The sequence below is a fragment of the Hyperolius riggenbachi genome, chromosome 1 (genome assembly GCF_040937935.1).
Source record: "Hyperolius riggenbachi isolate aHypRig1 chromosome 1, aHypRig1.pri, whole genome shotgun sequence".
Lineage (NCBI taxonomy): Eukaryota > Metazoa > Chordata > Amphibia > Anura > Hyperoliidae > Hyperolius > Hyperolius riggenbachi.
This window is the reverse complement of record NC_090646.1, coordinates 98,681,399-98,703,050: the sequence shown is the minus strand read 5'-3', so window position 1 is coordinate 98,703,050 and position 21,652 is coordinate 98,681,399. Positions and strand designations below refer to the sequence as shown.

The 21,652-nt window shown below is 43.6% G+C and overlaps 1 protein-coding gene across 1 annotated transcript in view; it reads left to right on the top strand.

Moving 5' to 3' along the window:
• The window catches only part of WDR1 (WD repeat domain 1), a 108,083-nt gene that overhangs the window by 4,888 nt on the left and 81,543 nt on the right, over positions 1 to 21,652 (top strand). Inside the window, exon 2 of the mRNA XM_068277506.1 lies at positions 5,658 to 5,779. Within this exon, the coding sequence (XP_068133607.1) occupies positions 5,658 to 5,779 (122 nt within the window). The remainder of the gene's footprint in view (positions 1 to 5,657; positions 5,780 to 21,652) is intronic.

Sequence of the window (21,652 nt, the reverse complement as noted above, 5' to 3'; positions counted from 1 at the left end):
CCAAACTTTTTCAGCTTGTGAGCTAATTAAAAAAATTAGCAAGTCAAAATGATCTTCCTATGTACAATTTTAGGAGCACTATTGTATATACATAATGGAAAATGTAGTGCGGTCGGCATCTACAATGAAGTACTTTGCAATTGTGATCTACACAATGGGCACCCCTACATACATTATGATTATTCATGAACATTTCAGGTGATTTTTTTTTTTTTTTTTTTTTTTTTTTTTGCTCAGCAGTGTTTACAAATATGCAAATATGGAAGGGGAGCAGCAGGAAACCTACTAAAGGTGGCCACTAACTGTACAATTCTTTGGGTTGTTTCCCATTGTTCGGGACCACTAAGGGATGAAAATCTCCTAACCAATCCAATCTCATGGAATCAATCTGCATGATCACGTCAATCCGACCGCATTGGCTAGGAGATTTCGTATGTTAGTGGTCCCAAACGATCGTTATCAATCATGCGAATGATCGCAAACTAACGATTATTTGGAGAATGGTATCTTTAGTGACCACCTTTAACGTCATCAAACATAATAGCAATCATCTAAAAATACAACCTAATCCATTGCTATCCCCTATAACTATGGCAATGGAAGGGGGCAAATATCAGATTGTCACCTGAAGCAATCAGTTATCATTTTGGCTGAACAAAGCCTGTCTGTACAAGCTTTGGGGTGCGTACACACACTCCAATTATACCACTGCCGTGTAGTATAGGAGGTTCCCTACACAATCTGTCCATAGTATCGTATTCAAAATATGCTGGCACGCATACTACATAGAAGTGGTCAAATTGGCCAATCAAATTGGATGTTTATGCACCCTTAAGGTGCCCATTAACGGTACAGTATCTTGATCCACCAGGTGCTCTGAGTGTTCTATCAGTCATTTCAAATTTTGGAATGATTCTTAAGCCTCATACACACGGGCTACAACTGTCGCCGCAACCACGTGGCACGCGCGTGTTGCAGCAACAGGTCGCCCCGTGTGTATGAGGCGCGCACCCCGAGCCATCGCTAGTCACTGCTGTCGCCAGGCGATTGGCATAGCCAATCGCCGGCAACAGCTGTTGCCGCAACATGACGCAACTGTCGCTAGTCTGCCGTGTGTATGCGAACTAGCGACAACAGCTCCATACACAATGTATGGAGCTGACGGCGGGGGTGGGAGGAACCTTCGGCAACAGCTTCCGCCGAATCTGTGTCCCTCTGTGCGCTTTTTTTTTTTTTTTTTTTTTTTTTTTTTTTTTAATATGGCTCGAGCCACCGCTGTGGCTCATGTGTATGAGCCATTGTATTGATTATCATTTTCCTCTCCGCTAGTGGGCCCGTCCCCTTTATGATCGAACAGCTGATCGTTTAGGAATTTGGATCATTAATGGTCACCTTAAGGGCCCGTTTCTACTAGTGCGATTTTTGTTTGCGGAAAACGCATTAACTAATTCGCATGCGTTTGTATGCAAATTTTCATGCAAATTCGCATGTTTTCGTGTATCTTTGTAGTTATGCGATTTTAACCATGTCAGTGCCTGTGTGCTTTTAAATTGATTTTACACAAAAACGTATGCAAATTCACATAGGAAAAAACGCATGCGAATTACCCATTAATTACATTACATGCGAATAGCACACTAGCCTTGCGGTGTGCGAATTCTGATGTCTGTTGTGCAGATTTTTCCTGCACAGTAAAACGCTCCGTTTTCCTGACAAGTACAGACCCATTGACTATTATTTGCTATGCAAATCTGCATGCAGGAAGCGCATGCAGATTCGCTGTAGTGGAAACTGGGCCCTGAGCGTTTTGCCGACGATTTCAGCAAAAAGCTCAAGTGCTAGCGCTTTTTAAAGCGCTAGTGCCATAATAGCCTACGGGTCCATTCTCATTTGGGCAATTTGCTTTACTTGCTGGCGATTAACGCAAATCGCCAAACGCAAATTTGTATCCTGCACCATTTTCAGGAGATTTCCCGGGGATCGTGTTTAGTGCTATAGAAGCGATAATTGTGAAAAAATCGCCAAGTGTGAATTTTTTTTTTTTTCCGCGTTAATTGCCAAAAATCTCCAGAGCAAAACACTAGCAAAAGCAATAGTGTTTTGCACGTGTGAATGGGGCCTAAGCGTTTCTTTGCACTGAAAGTTTCAGGGGCAATTAACTGACATTTAATCCCATTATAAATCCAGATGTTTTAACCACAGGGCCCGTGTACAGTGGAGGGGCAGTGCAACTGAGAGCTAAAATGACCCTAATTGCAGTGTCCTGGTTGCAACCAGTACCCTCGGGCTATGGCAGTAATTTTGACAGTAAATTGAGTACTGTTAAAGGAGCAGCTAGACTTTTGGTTTAGCCACCACTTAAAGGACAACTGTAGTGAGAGGTGTATGGAGGGTGCCATATTTATTTCCTTTTAAACAATACCAGTTGCCTGGCAGCCCTGCTGATCTATTTGGCTGATTCACACCAAAATCAAGCATGCAGCTAATCTTGTCATATCTGTCAAAATGGTCAGAAAAACCTGATCTGCTGCATGCTTGTTCAGGGTATATGGCTGAAAGTATTAGAGGCAGAGGATCAGCAGGGCTGCCAGGCAACTGGTATCGTTTAAACGGAAATAAATATGGCAGCCTCCATACACCACTCTACAGTTCTCCTTTAAGCAATACCAGTTGCCTGGCATCCTGCTGATCCTCTGCCTCTTACACTTTTTAGCCATAGACCCTGAACAAACATGCAGCAGCTCAGGTATTTCTGACATTATTGTCAGCTCTGACGAGATAAGCTGCATGCTTGTTTCTGGTGTTTTTCAGCCAAATAGATCAGCAGGGCTGCCAGGCAACTGGTATTGTTTAAAAGGAAATAAATGTGGCATATATCTCTCACTTCAATTGTCCTTTAACTACTAGCAGGCATTGAAAATCCCTACAAAACCTCTTAATGCAAAACCATTCGTGTCAGTTTAGCCATAAATCATAGAAAGATATCTATTCTGCCAGTGATCAGTGTTTACTGTGTTGTGTTGCTACATTATCCATTTTATTGCTTACATTTAAGCTACTTGGTAGCATGTTGTTGGCCTTATAATACTAAAGGTGGCCACTAACTGTCCAATTTCTAGCAAAAAATCGTTTGAGCGAGCAGAAATTCTAATCGGATTGGTAGAAAATAATCTGTTGATGGGCACAATCCATTAGGAACAATTATAAAATCGTCTTCTGGATTTTTTTTTTTTCCTTGTCAAACCAAAATTTGGGTTTTCTTGATTGGTTGTGATAGGAAGCAAAGATTGGTTTGTTGATGGTATAGTGACCGGTTTTTCAGAATTTATGATCGCTCAAACGATTTTTTGCTAGAAATTGGACCATTAGTCGCCACCTTTACAGTATAGAAACCTCTTCAGTGTAGATCTGAGCAGCCTGCAAGTGCCAGACGATGCTTTATTCTAAACAGAAGTGTATGTAGGCTGTGATTGCAAGCCGGTAGCTTCTGCTGTGAATCCTGGCAATGTGGTGAACATGAAAAGGTCCTGAGTGGAGATCTGTTTTTAATGGTTCTATTGGATGGATGATGGCTTTGAAGCTGGGACTTGTATCATGCCTTCTTCTAAATGAATGGGCTGCGGGGGAGCCCACTGTTTAGTACAGGCAGTGCTGCTAGGCAATGGCTGTGCTTTTGTATCTATAAATATTCTAGCAGCATAGCAATGTTACATGTTTATAGGATGGCGGTCGTGCATTCCTTCTGTGCTGACACACAATAACCTCGCCCTGCCTCTCCACACCCGTTTGCTGCAGTGCTGCTGTTTGTGTGACTGCCCGCACCTAGTTCACTTCCCATTCTCTAGACTTCCTTCTCTGCCTGTTGCAGCTGAGGGATCCCTCCCACAACACACCTTGCTGGTGACTGCTCGATGCACGTCTTGCAGCTGCACATGACTCTTACCACATATTGTAATAGAAGGCTAATGTAGCGTATGTTTTACTGCTCTGATGACCTATGCTCTGCCTTTATCAGTCTTTCGAGCATGCATGAGGTAAAGCTAGTAATGACTCATCTATGGAAAAGTGGTTATACACAAATGATTCCTGATAAACAACCTCCTGTGAGCGATGTGGCGTGCAGTGATTCTGTACATACTGTAAAGGTGACCACACATCTGGTGATGTATGGGCAGATTTGACCATAGACAAATGTCTCTGATCGGAGAGATGTAAAATGTGCCCCGTACATGAATATTTTACCCGCCTGTGGGGCAGTGGCGTGAATCGCCTCCGAAATCAGCAAGAATGCTGCTGGACCTGAGTTTGCGTTTGGGGAAAAATTGATTCGCTCTGGTGTGCTCCATCCCATTAGCCAAGCGGTTATCAAAGGGCAAGCATTTTTAAAAATGCTCAGAACCGCTCTTGGTGTGCACCAGCCCTGTGTCTGCCGCTGGCGCTGTCTCTGTCTCTGCACTCTTCCTCACTTTTTTTTTCTTTTCAAACAATACCAGTTTTCAGGCAGCCCTGCTGATCCTCTGCCTGTAATACTTTTAGCCATAGACCCTGAACAAGGATGCAGGTCAGGTGTGTCTGAGAAAAATGTCTAGATTATCCACATTCTTGTGTCAGGTGTGTGATTAAAGTGTACCCAAGGCAGGTTTGTGGGAGGCAAATGGGACACAGAGGCACGTTCCCTTCTAAATGCCATGTCTGTAGCCCCTCTGTCACTCTCAGAACCCCCCCCCCCCTTCCCCCACCATGCTGTGACCCTCCAAAATCTAGGCCGTTTCTTCGGAAGTTGCGAGCTTCTGTGGCCTGTAGCTGCTGATTTTTCCCAGCAAAGTGAAACACTGTCTATTAACCTTTTCAGTAATGGTGGCCATACACTCATCGATTTTCTATATAATTTGGACGATCCTATCACTTTGATCGATTTGGCTAGAAATTGATGCAGCAGGCAGACTGATCAATTTTGGGCAAAAACTCTCAAATAGTTTGACCGAATGGAAAATCTGGGTTGAACAGCGGGTCAACAGTGGTGGCAGATCGATGCCCATAGCGTTGCACTGGATCGTGCAGTGCCGTGGTTTGGTCCATTTCGTTCTGATTTCTAGTGTGTGGCACACATATATCCTGTGATGGTTGAATCTGGTGGCAATCTATACATATAATGCAAACTGAACTTTATAAAGTAACTTTGTCCTGACAAAATTGTGTGGTGGTTTTCTTGTTTTTCTTTGGGCCAATCTTTTAAATAGTGAGTAATTTTAGCTATAGATCCAATCTAATACCAGATGACAAGCTTTTCCAGAAGAGGTCATTAATGTCAGCTTGGATATTTCTGTCACAAAAGACTTATAGACGTACGGTATACATTCTACACCAAATTATGTCTGCTTATTTAGTACAGAACAATGGGGGCAGTCTATGCTTGATGTGTTGCTGCAACCGCTGTCTCCATTCATGGCTGGAGAGTTCTGACTGACACTCTGCACCTGTGTTTGGTGGATTAAGACAGTCCCAGTCTTGTGAACTCCTCCTTCGAATTTTTGGGGACGCTTTACTTGTCACCCTTGTGATTTTTGTATCCTAGTTACAGAATATGAGGCATTTATTGATGTGTAAGCAGTTAATTAATTCTATTTTCATGAATCTCCTCTTTTCTCCTCCTGCAGAGCATGTGTTTGCCAGCCTCCCTCAGATGGAGAGAGGAGTGGCGAAAATTCTTGGTGGAGACCCAAAGGGCAATAACTTTCTGTACACGAATGGGAAATGTGTTATCATCCGGAATATTGAGGTAAGCTGTCACTGGATGTGTATTTCACACTGTCAGCCTCTAAACATAGACCTTTTCCACAGCCTGCCGTATTTCATCCACACTGTTTAGTATCAAAACTTGCAGCAGAGCTTGCCTGAATACAGGCCTTGTGTGTAACACTATAGGAACCTGCCATAGGAAAACAATATAAGGAGGAACTGTAGTGTCTCCCCTCCCTCCATCCTTCTTTTGTGGTAGAACATAGGGGCTCATATTTAAAGCTTAACTCGGGTCAAAGAAAAGGAACTTGGGGGAGGGGTGTGTGTGTGTGGGGGGGGGAGGGGTGTGTGTGTGTGTGTGGGGGGGGGGGGGGGCTCTGTAGTTTACTGCACTGTATTTCATTTGTAATAGGTCAGCCATCTACCCATCAGCTATTGATTTTCTACATGGTCCTAGTTCACATGCTTTTCACTTAGACAATGCCCTGTAGAAGGTGGCACTGTGCAGACAAGTCAGCCCCTGCATCTGCTTCAGGCTGGGAACTGGGCTGGGGTTTTCTTGGGTTTCTACATACTGTAAGGAGCAACCAACTGGTTTCCAGGTGCTCAGTTTTCTTTTTCCATCAGGCTTTGTAATATGACAACTGTGACCAACATGACTGCTTGGTGGTCGGGAGAATCAGCCAAGTTAAGCTGTGGAGAACAGACTCCCAGTGCTTGTGTTCCCCAGGAATGCCTCAATTAGATCTACAGACCACAAATAAGAAAACTGATAGAAAGCAGGTCCTATAAGTCAGCTGTCTGTACTTGCATTCAGCTTACGGTACCAAGCACATTTTTGACACCACTTTTGTTTTAAAGTGTTCAGTGTGGTGTAATAACCTGAATAGGGTCTTTTTTTTAGAACATGCTAAAGTCTGCATTAACTTTTCTTTCTTGTTTTAGTTAACCACTTGTGCAAATGCTGCTTTACATTCACGTATCTGGCACCAGTTGTAGCCTAAGGATGTTTATTATTTTTTTAGCACTGATAAGAATTATTAAAGGGCAAGGGGGGTACTGCTGGACTACCAGGGAATCCCTTCGGAGGAGGACCAGTAGACTACCAGGGAAAGCTAGTGGGGTGGAAGGGCACTAGACTAATGTGGAGATGAGCTGTGGGATATGGGGGGGGGGGGGGCACTAGACTACCAGGATGTACCTTGAACCCGAAGGGGGAGGACCACTACACTAAATGGGAAAAATATATGGCGGAGAGGGGGGGGGACCAAAAGACCCCCAGAGAAAGGTATAAAGTGAGCATGTTTATTATTCAAGCAGTACTACGTAATGCTCGAAAATACAACTCTATATTACTAATTTTAAAAAGAGCCCGAGGTGGGCTCATGAAATAACAAAAAAAAATTATGCTACCTGATTTGGGGGGGCTGGGCGGATCAAGTAGGCACCAAAGCCGTAGCTCCTGTGGGCCGCTCTGGCACACTTTCTGGGTCATGACGCTGGAAGGAGATCTTTCTTTTCTCTCCATATCTAAAAATCGCAACCCTGAAACAAGCAGCTACTCAAATCAGAGCCCATGATCTGCATGCTTGTTCAGGGTCCATGGCTAAAAATATTTGAGGCAGTGTATCAGGGCAGCCAGGCAATTTTCATTGTTTAAAAAGCAATAAATCTGGCAGCCTCCATATCCCTCTCACTTTGGGTTCTCTTTAAGGTTTATTATCTACAGTAGCACTTTTAGTTTTCATCTATTTTAAAAAAATGCTTATTTTCCCCTCTTTATAATGCATAGGAAATAAAATAATTCCTGTGGGGGGACATCCAAAGAAATTAGTTTCGCTCAATAAAAACACTAAGGAGTCATAAGTAGTGATCAAGTCAATGCTGATTAAATAGGGCCATAGCTAGAATGCCTAAACTGCTCTAGTCCTTAAAGAAAACCTGAACTGAAAATTAAAGTCAAAATAAACATACACAGGTCATACTTGCCTCCGGTGTAGTCTACTCATCAATCTTTCTCCTCTCCTGCATCTTGTGTCCACTGTGATCAATGACATTCTCTGTCCTCCATTTTGAAAATAGCTATTACCCCATAACAGCTTTCTGGCCAGCACACTGTTAAACTGTAACATTACTCACTTGAGCCATAGGGAAACAGACATTACCTGGCACATCGGTTGCCCTCTCAGCTATAACTGACATAAACTGACGTATAACGGACAGCAACTGTTATTTTTCAGTTCTGACAAAATGTTGTCAGAACTGGAAGGGATCACTGTAAGGAGAAAATGGTGAGCTTCTGAGAGGAACTGATGGCAAGGTAACTATGTAATGTTCATTTGAAGTTACCTCACTTGTTTATTTTACATAATTTTACTCACTTCAGGTTCACTTTAAGGGGAAAATGCTCTAGGGGTGACGTGGTTATGCATAGAAATGTCTGGCCTCATTCTGAGTTTTTGTAGTCTTCTACAGACCTGCACTTCTGAGCAGCTGGCTGTGATGTCTGCATTGCAGGAAGGATGTGTTGGACATGTATGGCCGTGTTGCTGTGTAGAGGCATGCCCTGCACACATTCTAGCTATGTAGCAGTGGGCAATTCCATTGACTCTGCACTTTGTCTACCTCCTTACGTGTTTCCTTTCACTACATGAGAACGTGTGTAATTGTGACGACTCAGAGCCACACCCAGGTATTCTGAGTCACTAACTTTCTACAAGAAAGTTAAAAGCAAACTACTAGTGTCAGTACACTTCAGGAATTTGGTTGTTTTAACTGAACAAAGGTGTTTATTTCATGGGTGTCCTACTGGGACAAAAAACGGACCATTTCCATGCTGAAAAACGGACATGTTTAAAGTGAACGTTAACCAAGTAAAATGATGTGCCTGCAAATGAGCTCACCATTTTTCTTCTTACATGATTCCTTACATTTCTGACATTTTGTCAGAACTGAAATATATCAGTTGCTGTCAGTTATAACTGATGAGCAAGGTAATGACTGTTTCCCTGTGGCTCAAGTGGGAGTTCTTACAGTTTAAACAGTGTGCGGACCAATTTGCAATGTTTTGCTCTTTTGATTATCACGTGACTTACCTCGTCACCACATAACGCCAGTCCTGCACTCCTTTCGCTGGCTACCTATAAAATGAAGGGTCTTATTCAAGATCGGCCTACTGACGTTTAAATCGCTTCATAATCTGGGCCCTGGATACATGAGATATGTTGCAGCTGCGTAGCAATCCCCGCAATCTGAGATCCACAGACTCAAATCTAGTCACACCCAGAGTCCACCTGGAAACATTTGGTCAGAGAGCATTCTGTCATGCTGCTCCTACATTATGGAACTCCTTACCTCAGCAGGTCATGACAGCTCCATCTCTGGATGTGTTTAAATCCAGATTGTAAACCCACCTGTTCAGCCTGGCATTTGTAGAAGTATAATTTCATTGTGTTGGTACTGAATCTGAGAGAGCCTAAGCACTTTGATTCCTATGGGAGAAAAGTGCTATAGAAATTTTGTTAAAGTTGGATTTTGATTTTCTGTTGTGTTTTTTTTTTTTGTTTTGCCTAATTTAATCTTTCTGCTTTGAGAAAGTGTATTGTATCTGGGAAGATTTTCAGACAGCAAAGCTTGTTCTTACGAAGGAGGATTAGTGAGATTCTTATGATTTTGAGTTATGTAGATTTTGTAAAATTTGTGCAGAAATGAAAGGACCTGCATTTGACTGGCTCCTTTCACACTGGATGCATTTACATAAAATTTGCATCATCTCAATTATCTGCGTCTAATTGACCATTCCTCACTTTGTCCAAAACGTGCATCCTCTTTCCCAGAGCAGCTGCAGGCTGTAGACACTCTACCTCATCTGCTGGATGCCTGCTAGCGCTCAGGACTGGAAGGGGCGAGGCATCCATGCTAGAAAGGTGAATCTGAGCACAGTGGCACTGAGAAGTGCCGTGGAACTCCTGCAGTTGCAGGAATAAAGTTGCACAATAACCTTTTCATCAATTCAGAATAATTAGCATTTCATTGACGCCCATCCCTAAGGACTGTTTTCCACTAGCAGTGTTTTGCGATTCCAATCGCGGATCGCAACGTGCTAATGCACTGAGAATCGCGTGGGAACATTTCCATTCATGCGATGTAACGCAAGTGTCAGTCTTTTTGCCTTTTACGTGTGCACGTTTGTGACGGAGTTTACAGCAATCGTGGTGATGCACCTGTTGGATCGTGCTGTAATCGCATGCTGTCGGTGCACTAAGAATCACGAAGCGTGCATTAACGCTGCATTACCGTCACATACAGTAGGTACAGTAAAGCATACAGGCAATGAAAAGTATGCTCTTCTGTACCTCGTAACATGTGCGTTTAGAGTTAACACACCATAACGCTACATGTTGCAATGCGACACTAACGTCACTCTGTGAACGACGCATAGGATTAGCAGTGCCTTGTGGTAAGATGCGTTATAAGACTTTATAATGCAGCTACTCGATGTCCCACTGTGAATGCAGCCTAAGGGCCCTTTTCCACTAGCAATCACAAATGCCAGCGATTGCAAATTATATATATTTTTATTTATTGTTGGCTTTGCGTTATCCCTCTTAAAATGCTCCAGAAAGCGATTGCGATTTGCAAATTGAATCACTATAGCGGAAAATACTTCATGATTTCTACGATAAAGTAGCACCCCTAGCAATTTTAAAAATCACTAGTGATTTGTGATTTTGCGATTCAGCTGTGTAGTGGAAAAAGGCCTAGAGTGATTGCACTTCCTAATGGAAAACAGCCCTTCATGAGTGGTAGAAAGAATGCAGCAGGGATGAATGTTTTAACTATGTGGTCATTTGACTTCCTCCTAATGGACCCGTTTCCTTCTACAAGCAGTGTAGGTTAATGGGCATGTAGAGTGTGTGGGAAGTGTGGCATTGGTGATAATCTGTTAGGTCTTTTGTCTTCTGTCAGGGATTCAGCATACACTGTAAGTGCTGTGTACTCACAGTAAATCATTTGTTACAGAATTGCATGGGTAGATTTCCTTTTCTGTCTGAAAAGGGAATGTGCCAATTCCGGTCACATGTAAAGTTGAAAAATGTACCGTATATACTCGAATATAAGCAGGGTTTTTGGGCCCCCAAAAGTGGGGGTCTCTGGCTCTCTGCTTATACTCAAGTCGCACAAAAGTAACCCTCTTCTCCAGGGTGTATCCCCTTCATAGAGCGGAGGTGTGCGGTAACGGCTGTCCCCTCCACCCCATACATCACTGTACATCTTGCATAGCATTAGGCATGTCATATTAGATGTTTCAGAGGAAGACATGGGTCACATAACCTTTTCATGAATGAGTCGCAGCTATAATCCTGGGGTTCTTCATCACACTGCTCCAGGACTTCTGTTCACTATTACAGGAAATGCACACGGCCATCGCTAAAATTCTCCTCGAAATTACACCTGTACCATGTCATTTTTAACCCTCGGCTTATACACAGGCCAGGGGTCGGCTTATATTGAGTATATATGGTAACCAGATTTTATAAAAAATCAACCAGATTTCATAAAAAAATCACACGACGTATGTGCAAATGAATATCAAATGCTAACCTCACCGTCAGTTCCTTGACAATATTTTGTAAGAACTGAAATATACCAGTTGCTGTCAGTTATATATCAGCAGCTGTCAGTTACAACTGAATCTGCAAGGTAATGTCCATGTTGCCCTATGGCTCAAGTGGGCGATATTACAGTTGAACAGGAAGCGGTTATAGGGTAATGGCCATTTTTAAAATGAGGACGGACAATTCCATTGATCACAGTGGATAAATGGGACGCAGGAGAGGAGAGAGAGACTAAATAGTAGACTACAGAGGAGGAAAGTATGACCTGTGTATGGTTATTTTGACTTTATATTTTCAGTTCAGGTTCTCTTTAAAGGGAAGGTCCAAGCAAAATAAAAATATGAGTTTCACTTACCTGGGGCTTCTACCAGCCCCATGCAGCCATCCTGTGCCCTCGTAGTCACTCACTGCTGCTCCAGTCCCCCGCTGGCAGCTTGCCGACCTCAGAGGTCGGCGGGCCGCATTGCGTACATTTTTACACATTCCCGCTAGTGCAGGAACATTAACACATACATTTTTACGCGTTAGTGGTGCAACGCGTAAATTTACGCATTAAACCACTAACGCGTAAAAATGTATGTTAATGTTCCTGCACTAGCGGGAATGCGTAAAAATTTACGCAATGCGGCCCGCCGACCTCGAGGTCGGCAAGCTGCCAGCGGGGGACTGGAGCAGCAGTGACTATGAGGGCACAGGATGGCTGCATGGGGCTGGTAGAACCCTCAGGTAAGTGAAACTAATTTTTTTTTATTTTGCTTGGACCTTCCCTTTAAGAATAAAGCTGTTTACAGACCAACATGGCCATTTTTTTTAAAATGTTTGTCAGAAACCTTTTTAATCGGATTATTTTAATTCTACTTTTTTTCTAAATCGTTGCTTTAGGATAGGTGCACACAAAACATAACGTGAAAGGTTGGGCTTCATGTCATGTGCGTGTGTTTTATTTTTTTTTTTTTTTTTTTTTTTTTTTTGTTCCGCAGATGCATTTGCGTTTCACAAATACAAAACGCATATGCGTTTTTTACAATTGCTTTTAATTTTTTTTTAAAAAGCATACCATTGCGTTTCCATTGCCTTTCATTATGTGCGTTTTTGCACATTATTATGCAACAAGACCAGCATTTTTAAAAACAAACGCGCATGCGTTTTTTTTTTTTCTGCAGCCCATAGACTTCCATTAGCGGCAAAAAACTGCAGCATTTTCCGCAATGCTTGCGTTTCTGCTAAGTGTGCACCTAGCCTTAGTGTTTTATAATTGTTCCCTATTTTTTTATTTTTGTTATTGGTAAAGTGAATCCCTCGGGTACTGTGCCATCATACACACTTGATCTGGTCATACAGAGGAATTGTCTTTTGGGTAAGTCAGTCACGACCTGGTGATTCCTTCAGAAACTGAAGACTGTGCATTAATTTCCTATAATAGAGCAGAATTGTTGACCATGTCCACCTCCTTCCTTTGCTACTGAGAATTACTTTGTGGCCAGCAGTACTGCAGCTACAGCTCAGTGGGATGGGGTGGCTGGGGGTCGAGTGATTGGCTGACTGGTTCCTCCTCCAAGCTCCACCCTGGTTGTGTGTGTGTGTGTGGCGGGGGATTTAGATGGGTGGAAGATTTTGAAGGGGTCTACAGGTACGTACATGTAATTAAGCCTCCGGGCAATTTGGGAGCAGGGTAAAGCCGAAAAGCTGCTCACCCTGCTTCTGCAAAAGTCCTGGCAGCGTTAATTACTATTCCCCCTCCAGGTCGCAGTGGACAGTGGGAAAATATGTAATTTGGCTTCCATCTATTGCTGGCTGCTAAATTGCGCTGATTTTATAGTAATTTAGGTTGTCTTTTGACAGTGCCCAAATTACTATCTGAGCACCGCTTTAGCCATGATACCTGTTATGGCCTATGGCTATACTGAAATCTCCGGCGCTGTTTTTACTTGCTTCACCTACAGGCTTGCTGTCCTGGCAGCCAAGCATCTGTTTTAGCACAGGATGATTGTTTTGCAAACCCAGCCGGGTAATTACTATTTGATATTTAAAAAAGGGCTTGCAATGTAAACTGATGCATTCAACGTTACCAACCATTGTAAAGTAAAAAAAAAAACAGCCAAGTCTTTAAAGGATATCTGAAGGGGCATGGGGGACAACTACATTTACTTATCTAGGGATCAGGTCCCACGCTGTAGTTCTGCTGCCCTTCGGGGTGTCACTTCGAAAAAGATCCCCCAAGCACAGCCGTGACTGCGGCTACTACATGACACGTCCACATGCCTCTCTTGCTCCCATGACTGTCCATGTTCTGCTCTTGTGCAATTCACAAAGACTTAAACTGCGCAAGTACAAAATGCTCCCGGTCACAGAAGCATAAAGAGAAGCATGTGCAGCAGCCCACGACCACAGCTGCCGTCTGGGACCTTTCGAAGGGGACAGCAGCACCTGGGGGGGTTCGGAGCTACAGCAATCTGGCCCAGATAGGCCTCTAGGGCCCTCAGGGAAGATCCAGGTAAGTAAATTTACCCCCCCCCCCCCCCAGATATAGTTTAAGATAATTACAGTAAAATCTACCTGTGCGTGGTCCGCAGACCTCTATAGGCAGCTCACATACCGTATATACTCGCAAGCAAGCCGAATTTTTGACCCTCCAAAAGTTGGGGGGTCGGCTTGCTTGCGAGTCATGGGTGGGTGGGTAGGTGCTGTCCCTCCCTGCTCCCCCCCCCCCCCCGCGGCCGCCGCTGCTATTACCTTAGGCGGCGCCGCTTCCTCTATCCCCGTCCTCCTCCGGTAACTACTAATTCACAGCAGCGCGCCCCTCGCTGCTGTGATGACGGAGGAAACCATAGAGAGCGGCCGTTACTATGGGAACCGCTCTCTATGGTTTCCTGCATCATCACAGCAGCAAGGGGCGCGCTGCTGTGTATTAGTTACCGGAGGAGGACGGGGATAGAGGAAGCGGCGCCGCCTAAGGTAATAGCAGCGGCGGCCGCGGGGGGAGCGGGGAGGGACAGCACCTACCCACCCACCTACCCATACTGGGGCACTATGCTAGCTATATGGGGCACTATGCTAGCTATATGGGGCACTAAACAAGCTATACTGGGGCACTATACAAGCTGTACTGGGGCACTATACAAGCTGTACTGGGGCACTATACAAGCTGTACTGGGGCACTATACAAGCTATACTGGGGCACTATACAAGCTGTACTGGGGCACTATACAAGCTGTACTGGGGCACTATACAAGCTGTACTGGGGCACTATACAAGCTGTACTGGGGCACTATACAAGCTGTACTGGGGCACTATACAAGCTGTACTGGGGCACTATACAAGCTGTACTGGGGCACTATACAAGCTGTACTGGGGCACTATACAAGCTGTACTGGGGCACTATACAAGCTGTACTGGGGCACTATACAAGCTGTACTGGGGCACTATACAAGCTGTACTGGGGCACTATACAAGCTGTACTGGGGCACTATACAAGCTGTACTGGGGCACTATACAAGCTATACTGGGGCACTATACAAGCTATACTGGGGCACTATACAAGCTATACTGGGGCACTATACAAGCTATACTGGGGCACTATACAAGCTATACTGGGGCACTATACAAGCTATACTGGGGCACTATACAAGCTATACTGGGGCACTATACAAGCTATACTGGGGCACTATACAAGCTATACTGGGGCACTATACAAGCTATACTGGGGCACTATACAAGCTATACTGGGGCACTATACAAGCTATACTGGGGCACTATACAAGCTATACTGGGGCACTATACAAGCTATACTGGGGCACTATACAAGCTATACTGGGGCACTATACAAGCTATACTGGGGCACTATACAAGCTATACTGGGGCACTATACAAGCTATACTGGGGCACTATACAAGCTATACTGGGGCACTATACAAGCTATACTGGGGCACTATACAAGCTATACTGGGGCACTATACAAGCTATACTGGGGCACTATACAAGCTATACTGGGGCACTATACAAGCTATACTGGGGCACTATACAAGCTATACTGGGGCACTATACAAGCTATACTGGGGCACTATACAAGCTATACTGGGGCACTATACAAGCTATACTGGGGCACTATACAAGCTATACTGGGGCACTATACAAGCTATACTGGGGCACTATACAAGCTATACTGGGGCACTATACAAGCTATACTGGGGCACTATACAAGCTATACTGGGGCACTATACAAGCTATACTGGGGCACTATACAAGCTATACGGGGCACTATACGGGGCACTATACGGGGCACTATACGGGGCACTATACGGGGCACTATACGGGGCACTATACGGGGCACTATACGGGGCACTATACGGGGCACTATACTGGGCACTATACTGGGCACTATACTGGCTATACTGAGCACTACCTACCTATACTGGGCACTATACTAGCTATACTGAGGCACTACCTACCCATACTGGGCACTATACTGGGACATACTGGGGGGATCACGCGGCCAGCGTTTCCTACCCCCGGCTTACATGAGGGTCAATCATTTTTTCCTGTTTTTTGGGGTAAAAGTGGGGGGGTCGGCTTACGTAAGTGTTCACTATTTGTCGGAATGTAGGCGTACTTTCTTTTATTGTGGTTTCCCAGATAACCTAGAATGGGGTTTGTCTGGTCTGAACTGTTTTGCATTTGAACACAAGTGGCTTAGTGTAGAATAAACTGCATTCCAGGAGGTTTAGAATTACTGCCTATATATGGAAGTTATTATTCCAAAGGTTAGAATTTAGAATGAATAAGAGCTGTGTGATGGGGTTGATCTGCCAGCAGCACCCATCATTGCAGATGAATCATCAGTACAATAATGGCCCCCATCCACCTGTTTCGAAGATGATTTCCTTTACTTGGAAGATGTTTTATAAACTCTCCCTGCACAGAGCTCACACTCCTTGGCATCTGTTAGCTACATTGTTTACTATGTTTTGCCCAAAACAATAATTAGAGTTCACTTCAGGTGACAATCTGGTTTGAATACACGTCATTTGAACCTGTCATGTGATTTGAGTTAACTTATTTCATAGTTGTGTAGTGCTGACCTCTTCTGCCATATTCGGTATGGATCTGCATCATTTCCACGCAGACCAGAGGGGCGCTGCCCATCCAGTTCAGACTTTGGTGCAAATCTTGATGGCATGCTGCAGTTTTCTGCTGTGCAACAGAATGGGAGCCGTGGCGAATCGGAAACTGCCGCGGCTCTTAGTGAAAACCAGCCCTATATAGACTTGTATCTTGCTGACCTTAAGGGGCTATCAGTTAAATGCCTAAAGGTGGCCATACACTTGGCAATTTGCCAACAGATAGATCCCTCTCTGATCGAATCTGATTAGAGGGATCGTATGGCTGCCTTTACTGCAAACAGATTGTGAATCCGATTTCAGCATGAAACCGATCACCATCTGTGGGGGTGCTGCCCCCCCCTCCGCTGGGTTCCGGCTGGCTTCACTTCTTACTGTCCGGGGAAGTTTAAACAGTAGAGGGCGCTCTACTGTTGAAACTTCCTGCTGGGACAGGAAGAAGTGAAGCCTGCTGGACTCGGAGTGCGGCATACGTATGACCGACGCTAGCGGCAATACATTGCCTGTTAGGCCGGCGCGTGTTTCCGCGGTCCCTACTCTGCGCTGGGCTCCGGTTGGCTTCACTTCCCGACAGGAAGTTTAAACGGTAGAGCGCCCTATACTGTTTAAACTTCCCCCGACAGGAAGTACAGTGAAGCTGAAGCCCAGAGCGGAGAAGAGAGAGCAGAGACCGGGGGACTCGCGCCGGCTGTATCAGGTAATGTATGCAGGGGGGGGGGGGGGGGGGGGGGGCGGCAGCTCCACAGATTGTGAATCGATTTCATAGTGACATTGATTCAAAATCTGTTTGCAGTGTAGGCAGCCAATAGATCCCTCTTTGATCAGATAGGGATCTATCTGGTGGCAATCTACCAGTGTATTGCAGCCTTAAAGAGACTCCGTAACAAAAATTGCATCCTGTTTTTTTATCATCCTACAAGTTCCAAAAGCTATTCTAATGTGTTCTGGCTTACTGCAGCACTTTGTACTATCACAGTCTCTGTAATAAATCAATGTATCTTTCCCCTGTCAGACTTGTCGGCCTGTGTCTGGAAGGCTGCCAAGTTCTTCAGTGTTGTGGTTCTGCTATGAACTCCCCCTTTCAGGACCCTCTCTGCACACTGCCTGTGTATTATTTAGATTAGAGCAGCTTCTCTCTTCTCTATTATCTTTTACAAGCTGGATAAATCGTCCTCTGAGCTGGCTGGGCTTTCACATACTGAGGAATTATAGACAAGGGCAAAGCTGTTTGCAGGAAGAAAAGAGCAGCCTGAAACTTCAGTGCATGAGATTCTGCAGGGGGAAAGAAACACACAAATGATCTCTTGAGATTCAAAAGGAAGGGTGTATACAGCCTGCTTGTGTATGGATGTATTTTCTATGTGTGGACATACTGTACATCAACCTACTTCCTGTTTTGGTGGCCATTTTGTTTGTTTATAAACTTTTTAAAACTGTTTTTAACCACTTTTAATGCGGCGAGGAGCGGTGAAATTGTGACAGAGGGTAATAGGGGATGTCCCCTAACGCACTGGTATGTTTACTTTTGTGCGATTTTAACAATACAGATTCTCTTTAAGGGTGTCAGCTGTCATCAGTCTTGAATCCTGTATACAGGAATTGAATCTGATGAAGGCTTACTCTTATTCTTATCCAATAGATGTCGTTGTCCTGATTCAAAACTTCTGACTTTGTGTCCTTTTATAGATCCAGTTCAGTGTAAAATTCTTTCTGGTGCGTGAAGTATTGTTATCATTCATTTCTAAATGCTGTATACAGATTCTTAGGTAATGGTTTTTCACTCCCTTTTTTTTGACCTAATGACGCCACTTAGTGCTGAGATCTTTTCAGGGATGCACAGAACATGCAGTTGAAAGTTCCTCCCACAGAATGTAGCTGAGAGTCTTCGCATGCTTCTCTTCAGCTAAAGTATGTGTTTATCAGCCTTGATAATGAAGAGATCAGTTCCGGAGCCTGTTGTTCCTCACAGGAGGATATTTGAATGCATAGGAAGTAACCTTATCTTGTAAACAAATGCTCCTTCCACTTTAGGGGATTTGTAGGTTGGTGTACAGTGACGATCTGCTGTCACAGTGATTACTCGGCTGAATGCCAGGTGAAGGGAGCAGGTGTACTGTAAAATATGCCTTCAGGCTGTATCTCGATTTTATTATTGTGTATTTACATAGCACTTCTGCTGCACTGACTGTCCTCAGGAGTTCACAATCTAATCCCTACCATCGTTGAATCCCCTACCTTATTATGTATTTAGATAGCATTGACCTCTTACAGAGCACACAGTCATGTCGCTTAGGCTAGGTTCACAGTGGGGCGTTATATGATTTTATAACGCTATTTACCACACTACATTGTTAAAGCTATGCGGCGTTCACAGTGCGACATTGTTGCAGTATGGTGACACACTACTGCTTTGTGTTACCTCTAAATGCAGATGTTAACAGATACACAGAAGCATACTTTTCATTGCCTGTATGCTTCACTGTACCTACTGTATGTACATACTGTTAATGTGCGTTGCGACTTTGTTATAATTTTGCATTGCGGCTTTAACGTCACATTACAACACAAAGTCCCACTGTGAACTTGGCCTTACTGTGTGTGTCAACGGAGCGCATTATATAATCCCTATGTTATGTAGCCCTGAAACCTTCCTCAGCACTTTAAAAAATACTGGTGGAAAATCCAAAGCACAAATGACTGTTTAAAGTGGAATATAACCCTGCATTTTATATTTGCTCTAAAACATATTTTACAGCATATTATATGCAACCAGCTTTTTTTTTTTTTTTTTTTTTTAACTAGACCAGCATTCGAAGGGTTAAACACAGAGCTTTAAAGTTCAGTGCAGTGAAATGCATATGCATCCCAACTTTAGATAAGGTTATCGTGTTTATTTAAATGCATCAAGTGAGGAATGTGACACATTCGCTGACTGTGGAGAAGCTGCTGTAGACAGAGACACTGAAAGAATGTCTGCCTGCAAAACGGCAATGAATAAAACCAGTTATTAATAAAATGCAAAGTCAGCTCACAAGGCAAAAAACTGTACTTTTGGAAACCTATAAATTCTAAATGAATAATAAGACTTATGCACAAATGCAAATATAACCGTATGGCATATAAAAAGTAGGTAAACCTGTGTGTGTTGAATATTATGTCAGGGTTTTAAACCGCTTTAAAGGATCCCTCAGGGGATTTAAAGAACATGTGATCTACTTACCTGGTGCTTCCACCAGCCCCTGGAAGCCTATGTGTCCCTCACCGCAGCTCCACTCCAAGCCATTCTTCCGGAGTCCTCTCTGGCAGCTGCCAACTTGGTGAGGCCAGTGGTTACTGCCCATGGGCAAGCGTTCTGCGCAGGTGCAAAAGTACTGTGCATGAGCAGAACACTCCCGGCGATGGGATTGTGATTGGGCATGTGCAGTAGCCAGGCTGCTACAGAGGGGACCTGGGAGAACAAGTCTATATGACGGCAGAGCACTGTGAGCCGGTCGGGAGCTGATTTCATTGGCTACTGATCCTGTCCTCAATGTAAGCCAATCGTATTGGCTTACATTGATGGACAGTGTCAGGAGCCAATGAGAGCGGCTCCTGACTTGCTGACACAGCTCTGCTGCCATAACCAAGGCAGAGAGAGGGTCCTGCATGGATGGACGAGTGGCGGGTATGTGTGGTGATTCGTTGGGCGATGACGTTCTTTGTACCAGCAGTCTCTGCTACTTAAAGTGGTCTGAAACTCTGACATAACCTTCAATAAGAATGATTTCCTACTTTTTATTACTCTTACAGTTATCCTATTTGCTTTTTGTGCACACGTAATATTGTCTGTTTACAAATTACAAGTTTCCGAAGTTGGGTGTGGTTTTTTTTTTTTTTTTTTTTTTTCCCTTACCCAGAAAACTGGTATTTGCATTTTATTGGTTTTCTATTATAAAGGGTTTTTTTTTTTTTTTTTTAAATATTTTTCTAATGAACTATTCTGGACACTGTGTGCCTAATGGCCCATTCTCACGGGCTACAATTGTCGCTGCAACCAAGTGGCACGTGCGTGTTGTGGCGACAGGTCGCTCGTGAGTATGGTACGCGCACCCCGAACCGTCGCTCTTCGCTGCTGTCGCCAGTCGATTGCCACGGTCTATCGCCTGTCGACAGTTGCTGCCGCAACTGTTGCTGGTCCGCGTGTGTATGCGGACTAGCGACAGCAACCTATAGGCATCACACGGAGCTTCCGGCGGGGCGGGGGGGGGGGGGGGGGAGAGGAACGTCGGCGACAGCTTCCGTCACCCCACTAATCCCTCTTCCGCAGTGTGTATGCGGAGGGACCCGGCGACGAGCTGATGCTGGTCTGTCGCGCACACGTTCCTGTGTGCTAGTGACAATTGTAGCCTGTGAGTATGGGCCTTAAAGCAGAGAGTGTTTTTTGTTTACATTCCAGTGTTGATACATTTGTGTTTAACCACTTCAGCCTTCAGTCGTTTTCACTTTATGCATCCGAGCAATGTTCACCTCCCATTCATTAGCCTATAACTTTATCACTACTTATCACAATGAACTGATCTATATCTTGTTTTTTCCGCCACCGATTAGGCTTTCTTTGGGTGGTACATTTTGCTAAGAGCCACTTTACTGTAAATGCATTTTACAGGAAGAATAAGAAAAAAAACTGAAAAAATGCATTATTTCTCAGTTTTCAGCCATTATAGTTTTAAAATAATACATGCCTCCATAATTAATTAAAACTCACGTATTGTATTTGCCAATATGTCCCGGTTATTACACCGTTAAAATTATGTCCCTATAACAATGTATGGCGACAATATTTTATTTGGAAATAAAGGTGCATTTTTTCCATTTTGCATCTATCACTATGTACAAGTTTAAAATAAAAAAAATATAGAAATCTTTCATCTTTACATTGATATTTAAAAAGTTTAGACCCTTAGGTAAATATTTACATTTTTTTTTATTATTGTAATGTTTGTTTGTTTTTTTTATATTAAACATTTTATTTGGGTATTTTTTGGGAGGGTGGGATGTAACCAATACTTTTATAATGTAAATGTGTGATATATATATATATATATATATATATATATATATATATATATATATATATATATATATATATATATATATATATATATATATATATATATATATATATATATATATATATAT